General features: G+C 39.0%; 1 protein-coding gene across 1 annotated transcript in view; it reads right to left on the bottom strand.

The window, feature by feature from the left end:
- Positions 1–534: 534 nt before the first annotated feature.
- Positions 535–21,923, bottom strand: part of LOC141651826 (UDP-galactose transporter 1-like) — an 86,531-nt gene continuing 65,142 nt past the window's right edge. Inside the window, exon 6 of the mRNA XM_074459520.1 lies at positions 535–885. Within this exon, the coding sequence (XP_074315621.1) occupies positions 535–885 (351 nt within the window). The remainder of the gene's footprint in view (positions 886–21,923) is intronic.

The raw sequence follows: 21,923 nt of genomic DNA, 5'->3' as shown, positions 1-21,923 counted from the left end.
TTTACCCAAAGATCCACTAACAAGCTCTCCCTTTATCCTATCGGCAATACTCTTGTCATCCCAATGTTTTATAAGTGGGAGGTCATGACGTGAGACTTTACCGCGAAAGTCAAATCTCTGGAAATATGTAATCATCAGGAAAGGAATACAGCCCCAAAAGCAAGTCGGCGATTTCCTATATTCGAGACCAGCAACGACCATCTGATCAAGCACATATGTACACCAGTCATATTGACTAATAAGATTTACGTCTTCAATAGCTGATAAAAGCTTCATATCGACCCCGTTTGACGTGGGTGCTAAGAATGTTGCCATACTAAACAGTACAAATAACCGACAAAATTGGTCGCCCCCTTCTATGTCTTCCTCAATGTCTTTTAATACCTTTCCTAGGGGAATTGGATCAGATGACTTTGACACGTTGTACTTCTTTCTCCACCGAGCCTTCAGTTCCTTAATCACAACCTCGGTTGCCTCCTTCTTACGACCAGTAGGTACTAGTTCGACTTCCTTAGGACCGCGTGGTAGCAGGAATCAATCATGAACATCATGCTTACTCAACATGAACTCTTTCAATTCGGAAGCCCTAAACACATACGTCCCATCATTAAAAGCTTCATAAAACAGGTCTACATGTTCAAGAGGGTACTTTACAAGACTCAACTCAAGCAGTCCACCAAACCCGATACGCTTCACCGTTGCTCGCTGCTTATCATTCAGCTCATTTATCAATTTCGAAAGTCTCTTACATCGACACTTTACCACTATCGAGGGCGTGGGATTAGCAACAACAACTTCACCATCCGTCTGATCTTCAACTGCTATCATCGTCTGAACTTCACCGACAATCTTATCTTCACCATCAGTCTTATCTTCACCAGCCATCTGATCTTCAAAAATCAGATATACAATATAAACTGAAATTGCATAATATGGATTAATTGAACGCAAACAATGCAATCACATCTACTTTGAATGATTAACTGAATTTATGAAAGGGCTAAGCAGGTAAAAAAAAAGCACAATTCTTTACCAAAACAAATTAGCTAAAAGCAAATATGTACACATCACTTTACAGAGCATGACATGAACACATCACCTTAGGATTGCTTAGTTTGCAGCAAATTAACATAGACATTCAAACAACTCAAAATCAAAGACACCCCATGAACTAAAAGATGAATTAATCCAAACCCATTACAACATAAATCACAAAAAAACACAATTTATGCAATTTAATCATAAAAAAAGATAAAATATTGAATGGACTTACATAAATTCAGTGAATGACATAAAGTTGGGAAATCACAAACCCTAATTCAGGTGAAATTGTTGTTGTCTTTGATTTGAGTGATAATTAGGGTTTATTAAACAATACAATCAGATCTAATTTGATGTTTTATCATCTAATTTGGTGTTTTATGCCAGAAACCTAATTGATTGATTAATTGAAGTTCCTAAATTTGAAACAGTTACGAAAATATAACATAGCAGTTTCATAATAAATAAATTAAAGTTTTCCAATTGAAGTTACGACTGGATTAACATACTGAAACTTAATCTTCTTAACACAATACTAAAACTTGTTCATCTTATTAAACTGGGTAACCAAAAAAACAAAAAGGAAAACAAGAAAACAAAGCTGAGATAACTAATAAGCAGAAGGAGATAAATAACAATAATTCAAAACCTGAAAAATAACATGCAGTTTGATCAACAAGGAAGACGACAAACAGTAACAACAACTTCAATTTTGCCGAATAATAATAATAATAATAATAATAATAATAATAATAATAATAATAATAATAATAATAATAATAATAATAATAATAATAATAATAATAATAATAATAATAATAATAAGAATAAGAATAAGAATAAGAATAAGAATAAGAATAAGAATAAGAATAAGAATAAGAATAAGAATAAGAATAAGAATAAGAATAAGAATAAGAATAAGAAGAAGAAGAAGAAGAAGAAGAAGAAGAAGAAAGTATGGAGATTTTATACCTGAATTATGATATGTCAAATCCTAAATTGTAGGAAAATGGCGAACTCAAAATTGCAGAATAATAGCGACAAAAGTGACGACTTCAAGTTTGCTGAAAAATGGCGACAATAAGAGAGAAGTGACGACTTCAAGTTTACAGAATGATGGGGAAGTTGAAAGGTCTTGGCTGAACTGGAAAATAAGAGAGAAGAGAGGAAAAATCATAAAAATGTGTTTTGAAATTTGTTTTAGAAAAATGTGAAGTGGGTAAACGTGGGGAAATGAAATTGCATGATTAATGTCATGCATGGGGAATTGGATGTGTGTTTTTTCTGGTTAAAATCTCAACCATCCAATTTTTATGATCCAAGGGCTTAGGATTGGACTTAGGGACTTATCTAATAGAAGGGGACTTAGATGAACCCTTTTCTATATATATATATATATATATATATATATATATATATATATATATATATATATATATATATATATATATATATATATATATTTATATATAGAGAGAGAGAGAGAGAGAGAGAGAGAGAGGCCGGATCCGGTGAGGCCGCTAATTATGGCGAGGCGGCCGACCTCACCATATTCCTTCATGGACTAATTTTCAATGTTTATTGGGCTGGAAACTTAGGGTCATTCCTAACTTTTCTTTTGGCCCAAATATTTTCTCACACACAAAAGCCCAAATACTTTACTCTATGTCTCTAAAATATAACAAACAAAATTCTTAAGCTACAGCTTGTGAGACTACTTGATTTATCTAAGCTTGGACCTGATTTTGTGAACCCTATGCATGTTTTTGTGAATCTTGGACCTTATTTTGTGAATCTAAGACTTAAATAGGTGACTTTAGACATACATTGGCAATGGTAATTATTATATAATAATCGTATATTTATATTTGTTCATCTATGTGGGTCTCGAACCCACACCTTGCGCAATAGCACAATGCTCTACCTTTAGAGCTAATAGATGATATTGTACCAAAATTAAATTATGCATCAACAAGTAACAAAGACATGAAAACATTAGTAACTTCATGTACATGTGAAACATGACACACTGGCTTATACAAGTATTTCTTACTATGAAATTAACCAATTTAAGTCCTACCTTCACAGAATCAAGTCCAGGTTTCACAAAAACAAGTTTCACAAAATTAGGTCTAAAGTTCACATAATCATGTCTAGGTTTCACAAAATCAGATCTAGGTTTCACAAAATAAAATCCAGGTTTCACAAAATCAAGTCGAGATTTCACATAATAAGGTACAAAGTTCACAAATCAGGTCCAGGTTTCACATAAACAAGTTTCACAAAATTAGGTCTAGAGTTCACATAATCATGTCTAGGTTTCACAAAATCAGATCTAGGTTTCACAAAATGAAATCCAGGTTTCACAAAATCATTCTTCACAAATCAAGTCGAAATTTCACATTATCAGGTACTAAGTTCACAAAACTAGCTTCAAGGTTCACAATATTAGCTCCAATATTCACAAACACTGAAAATACAAGGTCTATGATTCACAAAATAAGAAAAAAAAAAAAGCAAAATAGGCGATTTCGACCATTTTATGACCAAATTTCACAATATTACCTTCTAGTTTCACAAAACAAGCTCTAAGATTCACAAAATAAGGTATATGATTCACAAAATAAGAAAAAGAGAAAAATAGGCGATTTTGACCATTTATGACCAAGTTTCACAATATAAGGCCTAGGATTCACGAAACAAGGTCTATGATTCACAAAATAATAAAACGAGCAAAATAGGTGATTTCGACCATTTTGTTACCAAATTTCACAATATTACCTTCTATTTTCACAAAACAAGCTCTAAGATTCACAAAATAAGGTATAGGATTCACAAAATAATAAAAGGAGCAAAATAGGTGATTTTGACCATTTATGACCAAGTTTCACAATATAAGGCCTAGGATTCACGAAACAAGGTCTATGATTCACAAAAAAAAAGAAAAAGAGCAAATTAGGTGATTTCGACCATTTTATGACCAAATTTCACAATATTACCTTCTAGTTTCACAAAACAAGCTCTAAGATTCACAAAATAAGGTATATGATTCAAAAAATAAGAAAAAGTGGAAAATAGGCGATTTTGACCATTTATGACAAAGTTTCACAATATAAGCTCTATGATTCACAAAATAATAAAAAGAGCAAAATAGGTGATTTCGACCATTTTGTGACCAAATTTCACAATATTACCTTCTATTTTCACAAAACAAGCTCTAAGATTCAAAAAATAAGGTATAGGATTCACAAAATAATAAAAGGAGCAAAATAGGTGATTTTGACCATTTATGACCAAGTTTCACAATATAAGGCCTAGGATTCACGAAACAAGGTCAATGATTCACAAAAAAATAAAAAGAACAAAATAGGTGATTTCGACCATTTTATGACCAAATTTCACAAGATTACCTTCTAATTTCACAAAACAAGCTCTAAGATTCACAAAATAAGGTATATGATTCACAAAATAAGAAAAAGAGGAAAATAGGCGATTTTGACCATTTATGACCAAGTTTCACAATATAAGGCCTAGGATTCACGAAACAAGGTCTATGATTCACAAAATAAGAAAAAGACCAAAATAGGTGATTTCGACCATTTTATGACCAAATTTCACAATAGTACCTTCTAGTTTCACAAAACAAGCTCTAAGATTCACAAAATAAGGTATATGATTCACAAAAGAATAAAAGGAGCAAAATAGGCGATTTTGACCATTTATGACCAAGTTTCACAATATAAGGCCTAGGATTCACGAAACAAGGTCTATGATTCACAAAATAAGAAAAAGGGCAAAATAGGTGATTTCGACCATTTTATGACCAAATTTCACAATATTACCTTCTAGTTTCACAAAACAAGCTCTAAGATTCACAAAATAAGGTATATGATTCACAAAATAAGAAAAAGAGGAAAATAGGCGATTTTGACCATTTATGACCAAGTTTCACAATATAAGGCCTAGGATTCACGAAACAAGGTTTATGATTCACAAAATAATAAAAAGAGCAAAATATGTGATTTCGACCATTTTATGACCAAATTTCACAATATTACCTTCTAGTTTCACAAAACAAGCTCTAAGATTCACAAAATAAGGTATATGATTCACAAAATAAGAAAAAGAGGAAAATAGGCGATTTTGACCATTTATGACAAAGTTTCACAATATAAGGCCTAGGATTCATGAAACAAGGTCTATGGTTCACAAAATAAGAAAAAGAGCAAAATAGGTGATTTCGACCATTTTATGACCAAATTTCACAATATTACCTTCTAGTTTCACAAAACAAGCTCTAAGATTCACAAAATAAGGTATATGATTCACAAAATAAGAAAAAGAGGAAAATAGGCGATTTTGACCATTTATGACCAAGTTTCACAATATAAGGCCTAGGATTCACGAAACAAGGTCTATGATTCACAAAATAAGAAAAAGAGCAAAATAGGTGATTTCGACCATTTTTCGACCAAATTTCACAATATTACCTTCTAGTTTCACAAAACAAGCTCTAAGATTAACAAAATAAGGTATATGATTCACAAAATAAGAAAAAGAGGAAAATAGGCGATTTTGACCATTTATGACCAAGTTTCACAATATAAGGCCTAGGATTCACGAAACAAGGTCTATGATTCACAAAATAAGAAAAAGACCAAAATAGGTGATTTCGACCATTTTATGACCAAATTTCACAATATTACCTTCTAGTTTCGCAAAACAAGCTCTAAGATTCACAAAATAAGGTATATGATTCACAAAAGAATAAAAGGAGCAAAATAGGCGATTTTGACCATTTATGACCAAGTTTCACAATATAAGGCCTAGGATTCACGAAACAAGGTCTATGACTCACAAAATAAGAAAAAGGGCAAAATAGGTGATTTCGACCATTTTATGACCAAATTTCACAATATTACCTTCTAGTTTCACAAAACAAGCTCTAAGATTCACAAAATAAGGTATATGATTCACAAAATAAGAAAAAGAGGAAAATAGGCGATTTTGACCATTTATGACAAAGTTTCACAATATAAGGCCTAGGATTCATGAAACAAGGTCTATGATTCACAAAATAAGAAAAAGAGCAAAATAGGTGATTTCGACCATTTTATGACCAAATTTCACAATATTACCTTCTAGTTTCACAAAACAAGCTCTAAGATTCACAAAATAAGGTATATGATTCACAAAATAAGAAAAAGAGGAAAATAGGCGATTTTGACCATTTATGACCAAGTTTCACAATATAAGGCCTAGGATTCACGAAACAAGGTCTATGATTCACAAAATAAGAAAAAGAGCAAAATAGGTGATTTCGACCAAATTTCACAATATTACCTTCTAATTTCACAAAACAAGCTCTAAGATTAACAAAATAAGGTATATGATTCACAAAATAAGGAAAAGAGGAAAATAGGCGATTTTGACCATTTATGACCAAGTTTCACAATATAAGGCCTAGGATTCACGAAACAAGGTCTATGATTCACAAATTAAGAAAAAGAGCAAAATAGGTGATTTCGACCATTTTGTGACCAAATTTCACAATATTACCTTCTATTTTCACAAAACAAGCTCTAAGATTCACAAAATAAGGTATATGATTCACAAAATAAGAAAAAGAGGAAAATAGGCGATTTTGACCATTTATGACCAAGTTTCACAATATAAGGCCTAGGATTCACGAAACAAGGTCTATGATTCACAAAATAATAAAAAGAGCAAAATATGTGATTTCGACCATTTTGTGACCAAATTTCACAATATTACCTTCTATTTTCACAAAACAAGCTCTAAGATTCACAAAATAAGGTATATGTTTTGTCCATACTTTACGCAAGGCTGGAAATATGACCAGGGTAGAATAGTATGGGGGTTAACTAGTATTATCCTATTTTGATGTTATCATGATCGTACTTTGGCATGGTTGATTGTAATATAAGTGGAAACGAATGTAAATATAATAAACGATATAAGAAAACATGACACAATGATTTATACGTGGAAAACCCTTTAATGGAAAAAAACCACGGGCACCAAGCCAGGAGAGGATTTCACTAAGTATTTGGGAGAATATAAGAATGATAATGATGATGCTTGTAACATAATCTCTAAGTATTATTTAGCTCGTAGTATGTATTCTTGTGTAGGATGTGTTGTGTATGTTGAAGTATGCCTTGTCTTGCCAAATGATCTTCAAATGCTCCTTATATAGCCAGGCTGAATTGCTGCCAAACCTTTGTACTTAATGCTGAATATTCCTCCTTAATTGCCGTCTTTATTGCGCATTAATGCCTATTAATGCTCCTTATTTATGACAAATCTTCATCATCAATATGCTCTTAATTACCATATTAATGTTGTAGAAATCTTATATATAATTATCCATGACTTGGTCAAATGTTGACCTTACACTTGACCGTTGTCCTCTCCGGCCTGGTGCCCGTCTTTTTGTACCCTGATGGCCTGACGTCCTGACACCCTGATGGCTTGACGACCTGACACCCTGAAGATGACCCTGAAGATGATGTGGGAGTCTAGGCTTATCAACTGGTGCCAAACTTGGACTACCTTGACGGACCTGCCCTGATCGTCAGGCCAGGGTAGAATTCTATCCTGTCAGTAGTGCGAAATTACAGGCCTAACAATTGCCCCTTATCTCCTTATTATCGCTGGGTCAGGCCATAAATAAGGAGATAACCTTCTCTTTTCATCTTTGGATAACTTCTTCAGGACGATTCAGCGTGCTTTATCATTAAGAAAACGGCTAGTTGTAGTAAATCCCAATCTTTACCGTCTATAAATAATTTCTTCACTTCATGCTTTATTATCCACCAAAACTTGATCAATTCCTCTATAATTCTCCCAATCTTTCTTCGATCTTTGTCTTCAACCTTCGTCTATTTTCCCATTAATTACCAGAAAATCTAACTATGGCTGTAAAAAGAAAATCAACCAGGGTTGCCATGGCTCCTGGCACACCTTTTGTCCCAAACCCTGAAAATATCCTTGAAAATAAGCCTGAATCTTCTGGAAATCAACCCATCACTCTTGGAGATGCATCCCTGCTCTAGTTGTTGATAATGTCACCATCTTCTACAAAAAATTGAGCCGACGAAGGTTCTCGATGAACAACACTTTTTCCTCAATCGTCTCAAAACTAAGTTTGAGAAAATTTTGAAGGATGAAGGGATCATTCCTGCTGATTCTAGCGTATGGATTCCTGAAATTTCTCCCATTTGGGTGGACTGGTTATATGTATCAGGGCCAACTTGGTTGGGCCTGACCTGGCGTATCTTAATTTCGATGCATGCGTTGGTGGTGAGTACCCTTCAATTTTTGTTTGTCCTGCACAAATTTTGTTAGTACAAAGGAAAGCAGGAAATATTTAACAGGATATATCTTCTTTGGAGTTGACGATTAGCTGTCAAATAGTTATTATCCCTCTGAAAGGGTGACTTCTTTCAGGGCAATTTTTCTTATGGAGTAGTCGTGGCCATTCTGCTGTAGGGTGGAATGCTTTCTTCGTTGTTTACAGGCTGAAGGTATCTTCAAGGTTCCTAAGCATGTTAAGGATGCTTGGGCTTCAACTTCTGGCAGTAAGGCTTTCTTTTCTCAGAATTGTGAATTTCAGCATAGCGGACTTTAAATGCCAGGCTTGCCAAAGTTAAGGAGAAGGTTCACAGCAAGCGGTAGGCTTGTATTCGATCGAGCCGATCTTGATAAGCTAATTGATCCGACCGATGCCCCAGTCATTCCTGCTCGGTATATTCAGTATGTTACCCTGTTCGTATGATTCAGTCATGTAGCCTACGTACAGTTGACCTGGCTTGTCTTTGCCACACCATATGAATCAGTAATGTTTGATTTTTTATCAAGTGTATTCGCGGAGTGTTTGAGTCAATGTTCATTGCTGCGACAAGGCAGGGTAAGACAAGGATTATATTGGAAAAGTATCCTGAGCCGATGAAGGCTAGTATGTTTCTTGAGAAAGAGGAATTATGGCGCTCGGTCAGGCGAGGAATAATTTCTGATCGGTGTTAGTATCTAGCCCTGACAAGAGGGATATCATTCGCAGAAATGTCAAGCAATGGTATTTTGTCCAACCAAGGAGAATGTCCTTGGTAGAATCATTAATCATTTTGTACGTTTGCCCGGGGGAATGTCCTTGTAAAGACAATTTTATATTTTGTTGGTCCTAGTCAGGGAGATTATCCCTGATAGGATAGATATACATTTTGCTACCTTTTCCCTAGAGGGTAAGGGTTTTATTAATGATATAAAGATCGTCTTTCACGCTTGCTTTGTTTAATCCCGTCATTCTTTTCAAACCTGTTAACCTGTTTTCTTCAAACCTGTTAACCTGTTTCTTTTTTTTTAGTGTTTGCTCCTGTCTTGCGATTAAAGCCATCGTAAGTAATTCAACCATGTATGGTTTTTGCCATAGTGGTTGAAGGGGTGGGAAAACCGGCCTGTCAGGAGGGCTTATGTCCCCTGCCTAGCTGGAGGGCTTGGTATTCGGCCTGTCAGGAGGGCATTTAGACTAAGTGGTTGGGAGAGAACACCCTTGCACCTGTCTTGCTGCGTCCAGCCGGTTGTAATCCGTGGCGAAAAACCTAGTCGGTCGCAATTATTTCATGCCTGATTGGTCCTGACATTTACTGTATCTGGTGGTGGTTACCAACTCGTCAGGCACAGTTAAGTGCAAAGTTTTGTTTCGGAAATATATAGTAGAGTAGCCCTCAATCCTGAATATTTATGCATATAAACATTTATCATGTATAATTGTTCAGGATTCAAGTAAAACAAATTTGGTTAGAACATCCAGCATGTGAAATGCAAACAAGTAGGCAGGAAATGAATGCACATTGTCACGTAACATGTTCAGGAAAGGCATGACATAGCACACAATTCAGATGAATAAGTTTGGAATTTTTACCTAGAACATGTAGGGGAGATATTACCACAAGTATGATCGTGCTTTTAGGTGTGTAGATACCTCATTTCTGCACCTCTCACAAACCACCCGGTGATGATTGGGCCGCATGTTTGGTACGCGGAACGATTTGTGACAGTTCGTAAGTTTATCGTCAAGTGATTGCTCAAATATTAATGTCTACCTCTTAGTTGTCATCTGCGCGCCGATACGGTCATTTCGACAGTAATTTGAGTACATTTGGAGTCCGGGCCTAAAACCGTCTTCATTTTCTGATAGCCGTTAAATCCCGAGTCAGAATGTTCTGGAATGTTCCGTATATTTCTATTCCATATTTTAATAAATATTTCACAATCTTTAATCTTTGGTAAACAATTTCCCGTAATATTCATACAAAATATTAAGGAAAACCGAATTATCTCTTTATTCCCATAATTTAAGCACAGAAATCTTTCTTTCGCAGGAGGAAACCACTTGGGAACAGACGCAGCAGGTGCTGCGCCTCTTCTAAGAAACGCAGCGGCTGCTGCGCCTCTTCCCAGGTCCTTTTCTGCGTATTTCTCGTATCTTTTTCATATCTTTCCGAGATTCACGTCCAAAGTCTCTCCGAAACCCTAATTCCTTCACGTGATTAGTATAAATAGGAGCCTTCGCTCCTCATATTTCTCACGCGAGTGTCCGCCCTTCTCTTCTCCCTTTGCATTCTAGACCTTTGTTCTTACTTTTTGGCGTCTACGTGCTTGAACATTCGACCACGTAAGCTCGGATCCTTCTGAGTACCAGCCTCGTTTGCATGACCGACCAATTTGACCAACTCCACAATCAATCAACTTAATTAATCTATTCATTTTCCTCTTACGAGGGCACTTTCTTTATAGTTCGAGTCGAGCATCACTAATCTATATCTTAGTTCATCTCGTTTCGTCAAACATGTAAGTCTGAGGGTGTACAATCTCTCTTTTATTTATTGTATTTTACTTTTTGTATCATTAATGTAAGGTTTATGTCGAAAATATCATTAAAACCGATTTCTAAAACCCTTTGTTTAAAACCCTTTTTACGGATTTTCAGAAGACAAACCGTCGAGAAAGGACGCAAAGAATCGCCGCGCGCCTATTGAAGGAGCGCATTCTCGCCGCGCCTCTTCGTGAGGCCGCCAGCCTCGCTTCCTTTCTTCTTCCTTCGTCCTCTGTAATTCGTCAAGTATTTGTTTTGTTTCGTTTGTTCTTTAATTCTTTGATATCATAGCACAATAATTTCACATGTATATTGTTTATCATTCATTAGCACATAATTTATCATAAATTCAACTCTAATCCCAAGTAACCAATATTTGCGGGTTTTCGTCATTAAATTCAATTCGGGTTTTAGAGATTCAATTCATCAATATTGAGTTTCTGGAATTCATCATTGACATATTTACATTTGTTATTTGTCATATCTATCATATATTCGTCTTTAATCCGTTGTATTTAACCTAATTAATTGATTTAGTTTGTTAACTTGTTAATAATCCTCATTAATCTTATATTAATTCGTTTAATTCCGTCTCATCCATGTTTATTGTTTTATGACCATCATTCATATGTAAATAACCTATTAATCACTTTCATCCGAGTAAATAATTTAATCAATCATTAAATTCACCAACGAGTATTAACAACACGCAATTCCGGCTTCACAGCCAGAATTCAGGTCAGGAACAGACGCAGCAACTGCAGCGCCTCTTCCAAAGGACGCAGCTCTGCTGCGCCTGTTCCGGGTTGAATTCTGTCCCTGAACTCCCGTTTTGCCTTGACTTAGTTATTTAGATTACGTATTAATTGACTATTAACCATATTATCGCCTACTGTTTGGTTCGTTAATTTATTCTTTTATTCTTTCTTTTATTCTTTTTCTCAAATTATCCGTTTTAAAGGTATTTTCGACATAAATCACCAAATCCCATTGTAATTATTGTAATTTTCATTATTGTAATTTTATTCATTGTAATATTTATTGCTTTGTATCATTTGTATGTTTTCACATGTAATTGAACATTAAATCCTACTTTGACATTATTGAATGCTAAACTAATTGTTCACCGACTTAGTCTAATTCTCACATGTTAGGATTAAAACTTGGATGTTGCATTGCATGCATACAATCGACGATATATCGAGTATAGATGATGTCCCTAATCATTAGTAGAGGCCGCTATCGAGGCGGGCGGGATTAAGGGTTCGATCAAAAGAGCTTCCTAATACGTACCCTCACCCCTTACTCCAGATCTCTGTGAACACCCGTGTTCATTGGCATCCACGGGAGTCATTCTAGACATAGAATGCTAAGGGTAACGATTGCTTAGTGTTCATGTCACTACTTTGTGTCTTGACATGACACGAGGTATTCGAACGGTTCCAATTTCCCATAAAAATTGGTGGCGACTCCAACAAAAATGCAAACGCTTGTTCTCTCTCTCCAAGCGCCCCCGTGGGCCCCCGCTGTCCACAGTTTGGCGACTCCGCTGGGGAATATACACTTACGTGTAGCTAAGGGTGAAACTTGAACAAGGTTAGGGAATAGTTTGTACAAGACAATTGTCGGTTTTCATAACTCGGTCTTCCTAGATCGTTTTATTCGGCCTTCCTAGGCCCAACCCAACCCATTCGACCAATCGTCCCGTCTAAACGGTCCTAATTCTTATTTGGGCCTAAGGATGGATAGCGATTGACGTCATCCATACCATGGTACTTACTCTTGTTTGTATCAAGGACCTTCACTACTTGAGGAAATGGACTAGGACTCGGCCTTACTCTTGTTTGGTACGAGCCTCTCCATGGACTTCGGGTTTGATGGTTCGGTATGGCAACCCACCCTTTAAGCCAAAACCCTTTTAAATGCACTCAGCATCCCGTTATAATGCTTGTATAAATGTTTGTACCTTACGTGATCACCATTTCTAAACTAAACCATGACGATTTCAAAAATCAAAACCCCTTTTTTAATCAAAATTTCGAAAAAGGCCTAGATTAGCGCAAAGCCCAGTCAAAACTCTGTCCGTTTGTCGAGTCAAAATTCGGGCCCAAGCCCATTTCAAAACCTCACTTCGAGTCCACTCCTACAACTACACTACAGTTGACTAGGATACACATCTTCAAAATTCGGTCCTTTCTTCAAAGTTCACTCAACACAAGTGGCACACACCCACTTCACGAGTCAAAACATTTCTTCTTTTAGCAAGTATGTTAGAATGGTCGATCGTGTTTTGATTCGTCATCGATCTCTTGTCCAGTTTTCAAGATGCCTGGATCCAGCGAGACAAACCTCCACCAACTTCAAGATGGTAATGATCGAATCCTAGCCGCGCTATCCCAAATCCAAGTTACCCAGGACCAAGTTTATGATCGCCTTGAGACCATCGAGGGCCGGATCTATACCGTAGAGGCGAGATTGCCTCCTCATGAAAGTGAAGTAATAGGTGACTCCGCGGATGAATCCAGGGACGAAAATCCTCCCATGCAACTAACTGTAGCCGAGAAAAGGCTCCAATACTTAGAGGAACAATTGATGTACCTTAAAGGGGATGACATTTATAGGGAAAACAACCGCAAGTATGAGGCCGTCAATTCCAAATTGCCAACTAATTTCAATATGACGGATATCCCTAAATTCAAGGGGCACGAGAACCCTTTGAACCAAATTCGTGCCTTCAAGGATTACATGTCTATCAAAGGCGAGATGTTCTTAAGGATCTTTCCTTCATCTCTCGACACAATCCCAAAACAATGGTTTTACTCTTTAGACCACAAGAAGATCGCTACTTGGGAAGATGCCGCGATCGAGTTTGCCAAGCAATATGCGGATAATGCCGAGATCCAAGTTAACATGCGCACTCTAGAGGTTCTTACCCAAAATGACAAAGAAGGATTCACCGACTTCCTAAGTAGGTGGAGGAAGACTAGTACCCAACTAGTTGAACGCCCGGATGAGGCTACCCTTGTGGAGAAGTTTGTGGATAATCTCAAACCCATCTATGCCAACCATTTGAGATATCAAAACATCAAGAGTTTCAAGGACTTAACCGTACTAGGAACAAGGATTGAAGATGACATCCGTAAAGGGCTCTTGTCCAAAACGGTAGGCCGAGGATACCAAGGCTCAACGAGTCGTTCATACGGCTCCACTAGCAAGACCGACGAAGTTAACCTTCTCGAGCCATCCAAGAAAAGCACCCCACCAAGGAAATTCACAAATCTTGGGGATACTTACTCCAACGCTCTTAAGAGGTTAATGAAACAGGGCAAACCCCAGCCCATTGGACCTACTCCCGAACCCGAAAGGAAATCCAAATTCTGGGACGAGAACTCGTACTGTGAATACCATAGGGGCAAGGGGCATGACACAGAAAAATGCTACAAATTGAAAAATGTGCTTCAAGACATGATTGAAGATGGTCGACTACCAATACCGCCGGGAGGTAAACCCAACAACACTCAGAATCCTCTTGGAGTTCTAGTGATTACAAGTGACGAATCTACCTTAGATTGTTCACACCTCATTTCTCCAATTGAAGATGAGATCCATGCAATCGAGAATGAAGGGTTCTACTCTACTATCACCCCTACCGTTTCCGACTTCATCATATGGGCAAGGAGTGTAGATAGACAAGTTTGGGAATTAGAAAATGTGGTGACAACTTTACATGATCCCAACGCAACACCCAAGGAGCATGTGCCACTAATCTTCTCTCAAAATGCCACTATGCAAGAAATAGTCACCATGGTTGATAAACTAGTCGACCAAATCATACGACTAGAAGATGATATCATGAAAATGAGGCAACTAGCTACGATCCATGGAGTTTGGGCCGATGATGATGAGGACGAGTATCTCATTGAAAACTCCCTAGTCAAAGAAATAGTCCAAAATGGTGAAGACCAAGATGTGGACCACCTAACTCGTTCGGGCTGTCCATATCAAAACACTACTCAAAATGGTCCAACCAACGTTGTCACACCAAATGATAACGAAGATGACTCCACTGACCATTTGATCAAGCAATTACAGAAGACAAAGGCTGATCTTTCAGTCTGGCAATTGGTAGCAAGCTCTTTCCCACATCGCCAAGCTTTACTGCAAGCTTTGGCCAAATTAAATGTAGCACATAACTCGACTCCCGAAGATGTAGTCAACTTGGTCTTCCAAGAATCACCGAGGCTAAGTAATCCTATTATTTTCTCAGACGAAGATTTTCCACCTTTTGGTGCTAGTCACAACCTAGCTCTATACATCACTGTCATTTGTCTAAAGAAGAACGTGCCAATGACCTTGGTAGATCATGGCTCTGCGGTCAACGTCATACCCCTCAAAACGGCATACAAATTAAGCATAAAAGAGTCGGATTGGACCCCTACCAATCAAGGTGTTCGCGCATATGATGGTACACGACGAAAGGTAGTAGGACTTGTTAACCTAACCATAGCCACAGGGCCAATTGAGCGAAAGGTTAACTTCCAAATAGTGGACATTGAAGCTTCCTTCAACATACTTCTAGGAAGACCTTGGATTCACGCTTCCAAAGCGGTGACATCCACTCTTCATCAAAAGATCAAAATCCCACTAAATGACAAAGTAGTGACGATCACTTCGTCACCCATTAAAGCAATAATCGAGAAGAGATCAAACAATCAAGTCCTTGCAGACCCAGTATATGAACTTGGGGGCTTCCAAAGCGTAAGCGTCATAGAAAGCGAATTGGCACCCTTATACTATGATCCATACTCTAACTTGGTGGTCAACCACATACTCAAATCCGAGGGATACTTCCCCGGAATGCCTTTGAACCCTATTCGGAAAAACACCTTCGCACCATACAAGGAAGGCAACTCAAAGAGAATACCACTTGGGCTAGGGTACAAACCCACTAAAGAGGAGGTTCTCGAAATGCTTGCTCAAGTTCAAAACCGTAAGTATGTAGGAGTCCAAATGCGACCCTATCTCCCCACATTAAATGGGTACTTCGTCAAAGAAGGAAGTCTAGAGCTCTTTCACGGATTTCCCGAGCCTTGGCACTATCTCGAAAGGAAGCTAGCCGGAATCGAGATCTTTCACGATTGTTATTGCCTCCCTCCAGAAACGGTTCCTACCGTCAAAACTCGTCAAGCACCTTGCTTAGACGAACAAGCCGTTAGTCTTTTATTTGGAGAAGATCGATTTGTTAGAGCCGCGCAGGATGAGATCATTACCATGATACTTCAAGACGACCACTTCAACCCTACCGCGTTAATCACAGAAACTAGCGCAAGTCAGCAGAAAGGATGGAGAAAATCAATCAAATGGACCAACAATCAAGGAAGACTCTTCAAGCTCACCACTGGAGAAGGAGAGATGTTCAAAGGAGAACCAGAAGACGATGAGTTCGAGTCTGAGTCGGAGTTAGAGTCAGAGTCTAGAGAAGTCACTAGGGAGTCTCTTCCTGTCGTCATCCCCATTCCCTCCGTTTCTCCTAGCTTAGCCTCGAGTAGTCACAGTAGTTCGGGAAATGTCCCAACCACTGTCCCTTTGCCGCCACTGACCACAGATCAGATGGCTTCCTTGTTTCAACTTTTCTAAAATTTTAATATGAATAAATCAGGTTCTGCTTACTCTTTGCGTTATCTTGAGTGCAATTCTGTTTACGATGATACTGAGGATGACCAAGACCCAGACTCAATCGAAATACCTCCCTACGTAGCCAAAGAAATACTACAAGAAGGGGAAGGGGGACCAGTAATAGAGGACACCGAACCCATCAATGTAGGTACCGAACTAGAACCCCAAGAACTTAGGATAGGGACTACCTTGAGCTCTACCGAAAGGGCCGATTTCATAGACCTCCTAAACGAATTCAAAGACGTTTTCGCTTGGTCCTACAAAGACATGCCGGGGATCGACAGGGACATCGCCGAACATAGAATCCCGATTAAGCCAGGTTTCAAACTCAGAAATGTATTTCGACGAATGAGAACGGAATGGGCTCTCAAGATTAAGGAAGAAGTTGATAAGCAATTCAAAGCCGGGTTCATCAAAGTTTCCGAGTATTCTGACTGGGTAGCCAACATAGTACCTGTACCCAAAAAGGATGGGAGAATCCGTATTTGTGTTGATTTTAGGGACTTAAACAAAGCAAGCCCTAAAGATGACTTCCCTCTACCACACATCGACATATTGGTGGACAATATTGCTATCCTTCATGGATGGATATGCGGGTTATAACCAAATCAAGATGGCCTTAGAAGACATGCATAAGACCGCATTTGTCACTCAATGGGGAACCTATTGCTATACGGTCATGCCGTTCGGATTGATCAACGCCGGAGCTACATATCAACGCACCGCAACTACACTCTTACATGACATGATGCACAAAGAAGTTGAGGTATACGTAGACGACATGATTTTCAAGTCCAAGGAAAGAGAGGGGCATATTGCGAACCTTCGCAAATTTTTCGCAAGGCTAAGAAAGTACAACATGAGGCTCAATCCTCAAAAATGCACATTCGAAGTAACATCTGGTAAACTCCTGGGATACGTTGTTAGCCAACGAGGTATAGAAATAGACCCTTCCAAAATCAAGGCTCTGATCGAAATGCCACAACCTCAAACAGAAAAAGAAGTCAGAGGATTCCTGGGAAAAGTGCAATATATAAGTCGATTCATATCGAAACTCACCATGATTTGCGAACCTATTTCAAGAAGCTCAAGAAAACGGATCACACCATGTGGGATGACGACTGTCAAAAGGCATTTGATCGAATCAAAGAGATATTAGCTAAACCGCCAGTGCTCATGCCACCTCAACGAGATCAACCTCTTGGTTTATATCTCACAGTAACCGAAACCGCCATGGGTGCCATGCTAGCTCAAACTGTAGGAAGTGAAGAAAGGGCTATCTACTACCTTAGTAAGAAGTTCCTGGAGTACGAGTGTAAATACTCACAACTCGAAAAGACATGCCTCGCTCTTGTGTGGGCAACGAAGAAGCTACGCCATTACATGCTTAGCTATTCCGTCAAAATATACTCCAAAATGGATCCAGTCAAATACCTCTTCGAGAAACCCATCCTCAACGGACGCCTAGCAAGATGGACTTTGATGCTCTCAGAATTTGATCTCAAATACATGCCTCTGAAAGTTATAAAAGGTCGTGTCGTCGCCGAATTCTTCGCAGAAAATCCCATCAATGACGCACAAACAATAGATACTTGGTCATTTCCAGACGAGGATATCCTCCAAACTGATGTAGACTCCTGGGACCTTTACTTTGATGGGGCATCAAATTTAAGAGGATTTGGAATAGGGGTGTTGCTCATTTCTCCTGAAGGCGAGCATACACCAATCTCTGTCAAACTCGACTTCGAGGTGACAAACAATGCTGCAGAATACGAAGCTTGTCTCATTGGACTACAAGCGGCAGTGAGCCTAGGCATTAAGAACCTCCGAGTACATGGGGACTCATCACTGATCATCAATCAAGTTTCGGGATCGTGGAAAATCCGAAGCGAAAGCCTAGCACCTTATCAAGCTAGAATAGACCAAGTTGCCCAATTCTTTGATAACGTGACCTATCTACACCTACCTCGGGAAGAAAATCAATTTGCAGACGCTCTTGCGAAACTTGCATCTTTGATTAATATGCCACATAACATGGTGGAAATGCCTTTGTGCATCGCACGACGGTCAGAGCCAGCTTACGTCCACCAAATCACCGATGAAGAGAAAATAGCACAGGAACCCTGGTTCCAAGCAATCCTGAATTTCAAGCTCAACGTTACCTATCCACCGGATATGGACAAAAGGGGACAACGTGCTATACGCCTACTAGCTTCCCAATACGTTCTCATGCAAGGAGAGTTGTACAAAAGAACACCTCTCGGTGTAATCTTACGCTGCCTTGATCATTCACAGGCACGGAAAGTGATGGAAGAAGTCCACGATGGAGAATGCGGTCCTCACATGAGTGGGCCCATGATGGCAAAGAAAATCACACGTTTGGGTTATTATTGGACCATAATGGAATCCGATTGCATCAAATATGTAAGACATTGCCACAATTGCCAAATCTTCGGGAATGTACGACATGTCCCTCCTTCATTGCTCTATACGATGACATCTCCTTGGCCATTTTCTGCCTGGGGAATTGACATAATCGGGAAGATAACCCCAGCCAGAACAGGAGGTCACTGTTTCATCCTAGTGGCAATCGACTATTTCACCAAATGGGTAGAAGCGGCTTCCTACACTAGTCTTACAGCCAAAAATGTGGCAAAATTCATACAAAACAACATCATCTGTCGATATGGTTGCCCACATGAGATCATTAGCGATAATGGATCACATTTCCAAGCCGAGACTGAGCAATTACTAGCCAAGTACAAAATTAGGCATCACCACTCATCGCCCTATAGACCACAAACTAACGGCGCGGTAGAGGCGGCAAACAAGAATGTTGTCACGATTCTCAAGAAAATGATCGACAACTATCGAGATTGGCCAAGCAAGACACCCTTTGCTTTGTGGGGATATCGTACATCTGTTAGGACGCCCACTGGGGCTACTCCTTTCTACCTGACATACGGCATGGAAGCTGTACAACCAGTCGAGTTAGAGATACCATCCTTGCGTATTTTACTCGAAAGTCAAATCCCAGAAGCCGACTGGAAAAGGGATAGATATGAAGAACTCATCCTCGTGGATGACGTGGGCTACGCGCCTTGCATAATGTCCAAACATATCAAGCACATATCAAACTAGCTTTCAACAAAAGAGTTAGGCCAAGAAACATCAAGGAAGGAGATTTAGTACTTAAATCGGTTAGAGCTCTTTTACCTGTCGACCCACGGGGAAAATTCAAACCTAATTGGGCCAGACCATTTCTAGTCAAATCCATACTTCCAGGGGGTGCGGTTAGAATCACAGACCTAGACGGGAATGAGTTTTCCAACCCAACAAACCTCGACCAACTAAAAACGGTATTATGCCTAGAATAGGAACAAAAACGCGCCTCGCGTAACACCACGTGTCGCTCTTGTGACACTAAATAAATGGCCCCTGGCCAAGCTAAAATAAGCTAATGTCACTTTGCTCTTGCATTCTGACAAATTTGTCATCCTCATATCATCAAATAAACTAAATTCGCACCTTCAGAGTAAGTAAAAAGCTCATGCTTACTTTCTAAGTTCATTACAAGCTCTTGCTTAGAACAATTATTCTTTTACATTTCTCGAACTACGCGCAATGGTTTGATTTCATTTTCTAAATGAATACGTAGGCAATCCTTCACAGGATACAACCCATTATTTTAAAAATGTAAATAGAAGGACATTTGCATTGCATTTGGAATTCGACAAGAATAATAAATAGAAAATCGCAACGGTTTCATAACCAATTAACCTTTTTTATTTCATTCATTTTCTAATAATAATAATACGTTACATAATAAAAATAAAATAGGATAGGGTTCTAAAAACCCCACCTTTTTATTACAAGAATAATAATAATAATAAATAATAAGTAAAGACTCGGGCTATTCTTCCATCTTCCCTTTGCCCTTGTCATTCTTGTCATATTTCTTGTCACGACCTCGAGCCGGACGCTCTTGCACCACTTCAGACCTAATCACCAACGGTCTTTCTCGAGGCCTCGACTTCCCGTTCTTGCCAATCACCATCTCCACGACAGGAGAGGTCTTCGGTTTCTTCGAAGGATGAACAACTCGAAACCCGGCTTCCTCCTCTCCCTCGGTCAGATGTTTCTCTTTCTCCTTTTCCACCTCGCGCACCTTGTAGTCAACGGGCTCGCGCTTCCTCAACCTCTCGCGCTCTTCCGGAGTAGTAGCCTTCCTCCATCGCAGATAAGAATCCGACACCCATAAGGCATTCGCAGAAGAGTTCAAAAACCACATGTTTCTTTGAGCCCTTATAATGGCCCACTCCCTTCGGCTCTCCGTAGTAAGCGCCACGGCGGTCTGCGGGACAGTATCAAGCTTCGGGATAGTCTGCTTTAGTCCAACCTGTCTCATCAGCCTTTCCGGGAAGATGCACACCATGAATTCCAGACCAGAGATGCGCACGGATCGAGTAGGATCCAAAGAAGACACTCCAATGACAGATTTGAGGTGCCACCACGGTACAATCCACCTAATCAAAGGGCCATCATCACTCTTCAGTTTGTTCTCCCAATAATTGCAGACTCGGGTGAAGTCCACCATGTAAAGCCTGGTCCTCATCGCAATCGAACGAGCATGATAAGAAGGAACATGAACTGGGGGCTCGATCAATCGAAGCCGTTCCATAAGCCACGCCTACCAAAAGCAGGTATTAGACATCAAAAAAAAAAAAAAAAAAAAAAAAAAAAAAAAAAAAAAAAAAAAAAAAAAAAAAAAAAAAACGAAAAAAGAAAAAAAAACGAAAAAAAAGGAAAAAGAAGAAAATGTTCTTTTACCTGCAGAATGACGGGACTTCCCAAATACGGTAGGTTGCGGTTGGCTTTCCTATTATCCAAGCCCAACAGGATCTCTCCTAGACATAAACAAGCTGGGCTCCTGCGCAGCTCCATTTGCTCAACAAGGCCCAGAAGACGAGGATCACCTCTCAAGTCTTCATCAACATGCCCTTGGAAGACATACACATGCAACAAGCAAAACCCGAATGCCCTTCGCCTAGCAACATAAGAAACGGTGGGGTCGGCCCTATTAATAAATCGATCTATGAAGTCCAAATTCGCACTCCCTTCGAGGTCACTAAACGGTCCACCTCGAGCCTAGTCAACCCAAGCAAGTCTCTAAATTTGCTTTTGTACCCTTGCGAAGTAGCAGGAATGGCAGGCAAATGTTCAGGGTCCCACCCACCAATAGCGACAATTTCTTCAGGAAATGGGCAAATATCGCCTCCAGGGAACGCAAAAACATGGTAATTCGGGT

Source organism: Silene latifolia, chromosome 4, assembly GCF_048544455.1.
Source record: "Silene latifolia isolate original U9 population chromosome 4, ASM4854445v1, whole genome shotgun sequence".
Taxonomy (NCBI): Eukaryota; Viridiplantae; Streptophyta; class Magnoliopsida; order Caryophyllales; family Caryophyllaceae; genus Silene; species Silene latifolia.
This window is presented reverse-complemented; position numbering and strand designations above follow the sequence as displayed.